Source organism: Vigna angularis, chromosome 9 (genome assembly GCF_016808095.1).
Source record: "Vigna angularis cultivar LongXiaoDou No.4 chromosome 9, ASM1680809v1, whole genome shotgun sequence".
Taxonomy (NCBI): Eukaryota; Viridiplantae; Streptophyta; class Magnoliopsida; order Fabales; family Fabaceae; genus Vigna; species Vigna angularis.
The window spans coordinates 30154375-30164657 of record NC_068978.1 but is presented as its reverse complement, the minus strand read 5'-3'; the positions used below and the strand labels follow the sequence as shown (position 1 = coordinate 30164657).

At 35.5% G+C, this 10283-nt stretch overlaps 1 protein-coding gene across 1 annotated transcript; it reads right to left on the bottom strand.

The window, feature by feature from the left end:
* Positions 1 to 575: 575 nt before the first annotated feature.
* Positions 576 to 1121, bottom strand: LOC128193965 (uncharacterized). Its single transcript, XM_052868172.1, has one exon. The coding sequence runs from the start codon at positions 1119 to 1121 to the stop codon at positions 576 to 578; it is 546 nt and encodes a 181-aa protein (XP_052724132.1).
* Between the last annotated feature and the right edge of the window lie 9162 nt (positions 1122 to 10283).

Sequence of the window (10283 nt, the reverse complement as noted above, 5' to 3'; positions counted from 1 at the left end):
ATTCCACCATATATTTAATACCTATATATATTTTTTAATATGACACTGATCATGATAAACATAAAATTTTAAACTATAATTAATAATTATGATGCAATTTTTCCTATTTAAAAGTATAATGGTTCAAAGTTATGATTTGATATATGTAAAAAGATAAAAAAGAACATATTATTAAAGAAAACTGCTAGAGATTATATTGCATAAGACTTTGATACATCACACAAACCTAATCCTATCAAGTCATCATTGAATAAAGAAATCTCAATCAACGTTGAAAAAATCTCATACAACCCTAATCAAACTCTAAACCTTACGTTTCATACCAATAATAGCATATCTTCACAAAATCTCAAATCCAAACTTAAACTGAGTATCATTTATGAACAATTAAATGCAGTAACATACTCTTGTACCAAAAAAGAAGAAAGATAATTCCTTTGCATTGCATACTAATGGTAATTAATTTAACATTAAAAAACCCCAAAACCTCTAAATAAAGACGAACCTTTATTCCACAAACCAAATAAAAATAATAAAAATGAAGTATAAAAATAATCACTTTTCTGCAATCCTTCTCAATCATGATCGGTCCAACCACAGAAAACCCTAGATTGAAGAGGAACTTGTATGTCACATAAAACAAGTGCCTTTATAAACCCTAATTTGACAAGGAACGGGTGTGTCTTCGCTGGCCATATTATGATAGTGATGTTGTAAAGCCCTGCCATGTGGTTATTGTTTAACGTCAAAAGTTGATCCTTAGAAAAAGGCACGACATACTCACCATTGAAGCGCATACTCAGTCCGGTGAAACCGTGGACCAAGGTTTCATCTGGTTCCGAAGCAAACCTATGATTTAAGTACGAGGCTGTGGCCTTGAAATAGTTGATGGATTCGAACGTTTCGGGGACGGTGACGAAGAGAGCGAGGTTGTAAGTGAAGGTGGTGGTGGTGGTGTTGTAGGAGAAGCTGACCACGGTGGCGTTGCTCACAGAGAAGTTGTTTTCCTCAGATTTTATTCCATAGACTATAAAACGGATAACTAAATACAATACTATGATCAGGGCTGCCCCAAAGAGCATTGGGTTGAAATTCTTCCTTGTCTTAGTTGAAGATGTCATAATGAATGGAGAACGAGTGACAAGTTTGAGAAAACGAGGAGAGTGAGACCTTTGATTTAGGAAGTGGTGGGTTAAGATCTATAAATATTTTGTGGGCCTAAGACTTAATTGAACATTGTAAATTGAGGAAAAGAGATGAAAGACAATAAAAATAAATAAAAAAACTTAACTAGTCGTTTTGATTTTTATTTCAATTGCTTTTTGAAAAAGTGTGGTTCTTATAAAAAAATGCTTAAGTTTAAAAAAAAATGGACTCTAAAATTAAATTGAAATCAAGGTGATGCTTAATTCTCCCATGATACTTAAATTTTCATGTATCATACCTGATATGGGTGGCAATAAAAATTTTTACAAAAAAATGTTTTAAAATTTAAAATTCACGTATTTACACATGGTAAATGGTTAATTCTTTTTTTAAAAAAAAAACTTAATTGAAACACCATTTCAATCAATTAAAACAAAAATAAAAGTTAATCATCTAAATATTTTTAAGTTTTAATTAATTAATTAATATCTCTAATATGATTAAGGTTTAATGATTTTTTTTTAGTTTTGTTGGAGTATATCAAGTTGATCTTATCTCTTACAAAAGTTTCAATTTTGTTCACTTAATAAAATTTGACTCAATCAAATTCTTAAAAATTTTGTTCACTTTTACTCAATCAAATTCTTTCCGTTAAAAATGAACAAACGTCTTGATGTGACAAAAAAGTATGTGTTAACGTGATTTTTTAAGGGTTCAACAACGGTGGTTGAAACCTGAGGGGAAGGATAAATGGTGAACCCTAGTTTAGATATTTTGCTGTAATCCACATAGAGATGCCCCAACAGGAGGGATCCTAGACCGGTACTGGTTCCTCCGCCGACAACAATGAAGACGAGGAAGCCCTGAAGACCGGTACAGTTGTCAGCGAGCTTGCGGACACAGTCGAGGCACAGATCTACGATCTCTTTGCCAACTGAAAGGGGCAAAATAAAAAATTAGGTTGAATTAAGTGAGTGAAAGTGTGATAGAGAGTGAGAGATGGATACCGGTGTAGTGGCCTCTGGCGAAGTTGTTGGTGGTGTCTTCCTTGTCGGAGATGAGTTGTTTAGGGTGGAAGAGTTGGCGATAGGCACCGTATCGGACTTCGTCGATGACAGTGGGCTCAAAATCGACAAAGACAGTGCACGGGACATGCTTGTCGGATCCGATTTCGCTGAAGGTGTTGTGTGCAACTCCGAAGGAGGAGACACTTCCTCATCCAAATATGCTTCCAAATCCCCAAATGCGCTTTTGTTTTTTAAACCCTCAATTGCAATTCTTCTCTGTTCGTAATGTAGATGACCAATTCTCTTCGATACAAACTCAACAATCCTCTATCACAAATGCCCAAATTTGTTTTCCTTCTTCAAAATCCCTAATTCCATTAACATTAACTCTTTTCCCCAATTAAACCTTAATTCCACGCCACCCTCTAATTTGCTTACATGTCACAAGCAATATCCTAAGACAATGCAACATTACCATACTCTTTTGCCATATCATGAAATTGATAATTTCGTTTGTTCATATTTAACAGAATAGACTTAATTGAGGCAAATTTTATTAAGTGTGGACGAAATTGAAACTATTTTAAAAGGTACGACGAACTTAACACACTATAAAAAAACTAGAGACAAAAAAAACAATTAAACTTAAGATAAATTATTATTATTTATATGTTAATTTATTTTATTATAATTAATAATTAAAACTTAAGTGTCTACATATTATTTAAGTAATAATAATATCTTATACTTACACTTTTCAAATAATATAATATATAAAAGTTAATTTTTTAAACTATTTTTTTTCTTAATTTTAATTCTAAAAAATGTGCTAGTGGGTTAAAAACATCAATTTGACTTACAGGTTAAGATTCACTTTTCCATATAGTATGAAACCTTTTTTAGTAAGCAATTATGTTATATTTTAAATTATATCTAAAAGAATATTTTTCTCAATTGATCTCCTTCATTAATTTGGAATAAATGCAATAATCTTATAAACTAATTAGGTAACAAATAATATGGCATTTATTTAGAAAACTAATTATAAATTAAATATATGCTTACCTAAAATACAATAGCAAAATATATTTACATATATCTTAACACACCCCGCAGTCAAAGTAGGAGGACGACGAACACTGAGATTGTCCCTAAAATCATCAAACAACACACGCGGAAGTCCCTTAGTAAAGATGTCTACGATCTGATATCATGAAGGCATATGAAGAACTCGAACCTGACCACATGCAATCTTTTCCCATACAAAATGTATGTCCATCTCAATATGTTTGTTACATTGATGTTGCATCGGGTTGCCTAACAAATAGATAGCACTAATATTATCACAATACACAATAGTAGCCTTGGTAACCAGACAATGCAATTCCAATAACAAATTTCAAAGCCAACACAACTTAGAGACCACATTAGCAACACCCATATACTCAGCCTCTACATTAGACTGGGAGAATGTAGATTGACACTTGAAGAACCACGAGACTAAGTTGTCACCCAAAAACACACAGTAACCTGAGGTAGAACGTCTTATATCAGGGCACCCACCCCAATCAGTATCAGTATAACAAAAAAGATATTAGATCGAAGATGAATTGAGATGAAGACCAAGATCAAGTGTACCTTGTAAATATTGAATAACTCGTTTGAGAGCTTGCATATGATCCATCCTCGGATCGTGCATATATAAGCACACCCTGTTGCACCACATAAGAGATATGTGGCCTGGTGAAAGTGAGATATTGTAGAGCCCCATCAAGACTCCTATAGAGAATGGGATCCTCATAAGGTGCGCTAAAAGTAGTACCCACCTTAGCGTTGGTGTCAACTGGTGTTGGAGACGACTTGCAAGAAGATATACCGGTCCGATCAATAATTTCTTCGGCATATTTGCGCTATGAAAGGAACATACCACCCTTATGTCAGGTCACTGAAATGCCAAGAAAATAGTTCAAAGGACCAAGGTCCTTCATAACAAATTTTGAGCTTAGCAGGTTCATAATATTTAATCGGAGAGCATGAGAAGAGGCAATAAGTATAATGTCATCAACATAGAGCAAAATGTAAGCCATGTGTGAACCCTTTCGATAAATAAATAATGAGTGGCCACATTTGTTATTTGAGAAACCAAGAGACAAGACATAATTAGCAAACCGCTTATACCAAGTAGGAGGTGCTTGCTTAAGCCCATATAATGACTTATGCAAATGGCACACATAATCCAGATGAGTACAGTCGCGATACCTCAATGGTTGAGGCATATCAATTGTTTCTTGTAGCTTACCATGAAGAAAAGCATTTTTGCATCCAACTGATGAATGGGCCATGTCTGGGAAAGAGAAATAGAAAGAATGGTGCGAATCGTAGCTGGTTTCACTACTGGCTAAAAGTTTCTCAACAATCAATGTCAACCTACTGATTTTTTCCATTACCTAAGGAACGAGCTTTATGTCTCTCAAACACACCGTTAGATTTCTCTTTATGAGTAAAAATCCACAGAGATCGAATAACATTAACATTAAGTGGACGGGATACTAACTCCCACGTCTTATTTTTAATAGGAGCATCATATTCATCATCCATGGCCATTTTTCAATTGGGATCATTAAGAGTTGCAACTAGGTTATGAGGTAATGGAGATCAAGTAACTGAAGTGGCTAAGCCATATTAATCATCATATTTCTTGTTTGGCTTAAAATTTCTCATTTGGCTTCTTGTGACCATACGGGGCAGTTGGATGGGAATATGAGGGAAAGGTACTCTTTGGTTTGCTGTTGTAGAGATAGGAGAAGAGGATGGGCTAAGGGAAGGAGAAGCAGGTAGGCTTGAAGGGAAGTGTGGGTTGGCAATGTCTGGGCTCACGAGATCTGGGCCAGTAAGGGGTGGCTTTGTGTTTCAGGTTGGTCCGTGGGAGGAGCAGAAACATTTGGAGATTGATCATGAAGGTGATAAATGGTATAGGCACTCATATCATCACAAAAGAAATCATCAGAAGTAGAAGAAGAGGAATGCAATTTCTGAAATGGGGAAAGATGCTCATCAAATAAGACGTGACGACAAATTATAATCTTATTAGAAGATAAATCATAACACTTGTAGCCACGATGATGTGAGGGGTAACCCAAAAACACACATGGGGTAGATCGAGGTTGTAATTTATTGATTGTGGTGGATGGAAAGAGAGGATAACATAGACACCCAAACACCCTAATGTGCGAATATGAGGGGTTCTGTTGGTATAGAATTTGAAGAAGAGAAGTGTTTCCCAAAACCTTACTTGGAAGAATATTAAGAAGATATGTTGCCATTTATAATGCATGATGCCAAAAAGAAAAAGGAAGAGAGACATGAGCAAGAAAAGTACGAGACATATTATTGATAGTTTGAATTTTTCGTTCGGCTTTCCCATTTTGAGGTGAGGTGTGGGGTAAGAAAGACGAAAAGACATACCATTAATTTTACACAAGTCCTAAAAAAGACCATTTGTCAAACTCCCTCCCATTATCACGTTGGAAACTTTTCATATAACGTTCAAATTGAATGAGAATGTGGGCTCGAAAAGCTAAGAATTTATCAAATACCTTATAGTCAATGGAAAAGTACACAAATTATTAGAATAATCATCGAAAAATAAAACATAATATCGAAGTCCCATTGAACTCAAAATAGGAGTTGTCCAAATATCACTATGAATAATATTGAAAGGCGTAGACATACTCATAGAAGAGGAAACAAATAACAACTTAATATGTTTTACAAAAACACAAGATTGACAACAACTAGAACTAGAAAGACGATTACAAGCAATGCTTTTAATTTTCCTAACAACATCTAAAATATGAGCACCCGAATGATCCAACCGATCATGCCAAAGCTTAGGAGAAATGGCGACAAAGGTTGATGGAAGAGTTTGATTGTTGATAGGAGTAGTAAGAGGGTAAATATTACTCTGGCTATCACATCTCATTATTGGCATCCCCGTCTGAAAATCTTTCACAGAAAAACCAAAAGGATAGAGTTATCAGTAGTGGATTTTCTAACCACAATAAGATTTTCGATAATTTTGGGAGCATGTAGAACATTTGTGAGAGATACGGAGGATTAGGGAAAAGAAAGTAAGTATGACTATATCTATGAATTGGGATAGTATGATCACTACCAATAATAATGTCATGATGATTGCTCAAATTAAAATAAGACGAGAGATTACCATTGGAAAATGTCATATGAGAGGTAGCTCCGGTGTCCATGTACCATGAAGGATCAGGGGACTTAGAGACATAGTATGCATCATCGCTTCAATATTAGTAGGAACATAAGAAGTGGATTGCTCATTCTGAGAGGTCATGCAAGCCTGTTGTGGTCGTGACCCAAGAACGCCAAACTGTTGTTCTTGTCTCTATGGTGCCAGACCCCATGCCCACCCTTGGTTTGGATATGGGCATGGAGGAACCCATTGAGGCATCCAACCCTAAGGTGGGTAATTCGGCCAAGGTGAAGACCCCCACTGCTGCTGTTGTTGTAGACTCCCACCAGATTTTTGTGGACCACCACTGCCGCCTCCTGCACGACCAAAATTTTCATCGCCAAACCCACGACCATCGCCACTGGATTTTTTTCCAAAATACTTGCGGTATTTAGACGACTTCCCACGGTGCTGGTGGTGGTGTAGCTGATCTGACATTGAGGAATTTGTGTCATAAACAGATTGGGAGGCAGTCACCATTATTGACTCCGAGCCTATGGCAGCCTCCTTTGCCAATCCGACTTCATCAAGTATGAGCATCGACCAAGCCTAATAAAACGGGGGTAGGGGATCATTCTGTCGAATTAACGTCCCTACACCATGATATGCGCTTGTGAGACCCGAAACAAGTTGAATGACGAGGCAGCTCTCCGACACTAGTGCTCCAACATTTTTGAACTAATCAGCGAGGGACTTAAGACGTTGGCAATATGCCAAAGCATTCGAAAAATTCTACATCTTAGTATTGGAGAATTCGGTCTCAAGAGTTACCACACAGGAATGTTTGTTGTCTTGGAAAATATCTCTCAACATATTCCAAGCATCCATGGTCGTGACATCGGGTTCAATAATTGTAGGCAACAAGTCATTGGAGATGGTTGCATAAAGCCATGAACGAACTATTGCATCAAGAGTCGACCATAATTCCTTTTCATCCTCGGTAACAAGTACCTTTTCTTTTCCATTGGCACGAGGAATAATGTGATGAAGGACCTTATGAGAACGTGCGATGATTTTAAAAAGTTCTACCCATGTAAAGTATTGGACATTCTCCATATCAAGAGTGATGGGGATATGGTTACATATATTGGAAACTGCAAGAGCTGGATGGAAAGAACTCTTGTTGTCCATCATGACAGTGAGAAAAAGAAAAAAAAAAGTTAAATGGAGGGGATTGAAAAAAAGAAGCATAATTGCTCTAAAAATATGATACTATAAAAGAATTTTTTTTCTTAATTGATTTCATTCACTAAGAATAAATACAATAATCTTAAAAAACTAATTAGGTAACAAATAATAAAAGCATATATTTGAAAAACTAATTATAAATTAAATATATGCTTATATAAAATACAATAACAAAATATATTTACATATATCTTTTTAAATCTTTATGAGATGATTTCATTTTAAACTATACTTGAATCTTATATTTGACTAAATAGTTTAACTAAGAGTAATTGTGTCCATAATATTTGACTTTTTAATTGAGATTGTTTTAATTAGAAGTGATTAACACTATTTACAACATTAATCTGTATTGTTAAATTTGGTGAGTTGAATAGATATAATTTGTTTTTCCTGAATCAATATAAAAACGTTAATATTTTGAAGATAAGAGACACTGATATTTCTTCTTACAATGAGTTTATTAAGATCATATCATCCAATCAATGTCTTCAATAAAATAAGTTGTTTTTCTATAGAAATTTCTTTTCTTTTGAAAATCTCTTATAATTTTCTTTTAGCGTGAACCTATATATTATGTTTTCATAGCTATTAACACGAATAACTATATCAATATTATATATATTTTTACTATATGTTGTGCATTATCAAATTTTAATGTTATATTTAATAATTATATATTATTAATGAAATGATACAATTATGGAACCGGAAAAATTAAATGAAAAGAAAATAAGAAAGTTACATATGAGAAAAATTATGAAAAAAAAACTCTAAAAGAAAGATTAATAATTATGATGTAATTTGTTTTCTATTTAAAAGTATAATGGTTCAAAGTTATGATTTTATGTGTAAAACAATAAATTATTTTACAAAAAATATTATACTCAAAACTAAAAAGTTAATATAAGACTATATATATATTAAAAGATAATTGTAAAATAGACATATTGACTTTTTCTTTATTCTACCATCATCTTATAACAATATAAAAGATAATTGTAAAATAGATATTTTTGCAAAAACAATGGTTCAAGGTATATTTTTTTTTTCTTTTTTGTTTATTCGCGTTTTTCTCTTTCTCTCAATTTGTTAGGGTTCTTTTCCCCATTTCTCTCTCCCATTTGTTACCGGATGTAAGAAATTATTATTGAAAACAAATCCTTAATTTTTTTTTTTATATTTGCAGAATATACTTACTGAATTTGATATATCATACAAACCTAATCCTAACAAGTCATGATTGAATAAATCAATCTCAATCAACATTGAAAAAATCTCATACAACCCTAATCAAACTTTAAACCTTACATTTCATACCAATAATAGCTTATCTTCTCAAAATCTCAAATCCTAACTTAAAACTGGGTATCATTTAGGAACAATTAAATACAGTAACGCACTGTTATTTCCATACTCTTGTACCAAACAAACAAGAAAGATAATTCATTTACATTGCATGCCAATGGTAATTAATTTAGATTAAAAAAATCCCAAAACTTGTAAATAAATACGAACCTTTATTCCATAAACCAAATAAAAATGAAGTGTAATAATGATCGTTTTTGTGCAATTCTTCTTAATCATCATCGGTCCAATCACATAAAACCCTAGCTTGAAGAGGAATTTGTATGTCACATAGACCAAGTTTCGGTACTTCTCCTTGATTGATGTAGCACGATGCCTTCGATGGCCATATTCTGATAGTGATGTTGTAAAGCCCTGCCATGTGGTTCTTGTTTAAGGTCAAAAGTTGTTCCTTAGTGAAAGGTACGATATACTCACCGTTGAAGCGCATCCTCAGTCCGGCGAAACCTTGGACCAAGGTTTCATTTGGTTTCGAAGCGAACCTGTGATTTAGGTACGAGGCTGTGGCCTTGACATATTTAAGGTATTCAAGCCTTTCGGGGATGGTGACGAAAAGGGTGAGGTTGTAAGTGAAGGTGATGGTGGTGGTGTTGTAGGAGAAGCTGAGCACAGTGGCGTTGCTCACAAAGAAGTTGTTTCTTTCATTGACTTTGCTCTCTTCATTATTTATATAGACAACAATAAGGAAAATGAAAGCATATATTAGGATCATGGCTGCCACACCGAGTGTTGTTGTAACGTCCCGGCAACTCGCAGGGACCGTCAACTGCCCCCACAGATCACCACCAGGCTTTCCAGTGTGCTTTGTCCTCACTCGCACACTTTCCGGGAAAACTTCCCAGAAGGTCACCCATCCCAGAATTGCTCCAAGCTAAGCACGCTTAACCATGGAGTTCTTATGGGCTAGGCTACCGAAAAGCTTCGGTAGCCTAGCCCATAAGAACTCCATGGTTAAGCGTGCTTAGCTTGGAGCAATTCTGGGATGGGTGACCTTCTGGGAAGTTTTCCCGGAAAGTGTGCGAGTGAGGACAAAGCACACTGGAAAGCCTGGTGGTGATCTGTGGGGGCAGTCGACGGTCCCTGCGAGTTGCCGGGACGTTACAGATGGTATCAGAGCCTAGCCTCTCCCAGTACGGTGTGGTTCGAGGACGAACCAGAGCGGAAGCTGGTGGGCATGTGACACCCGGGCACAGAGACGAGGGCGGGGAGTGACGCCGGTGCAAGAAGCATGGTGCAGGGGGCACAGACAAGGAGCGGCTCCTGGCAGCTTCGGGTGGAAGGGGTACATGGATGAATCGAACATACACCGGAAT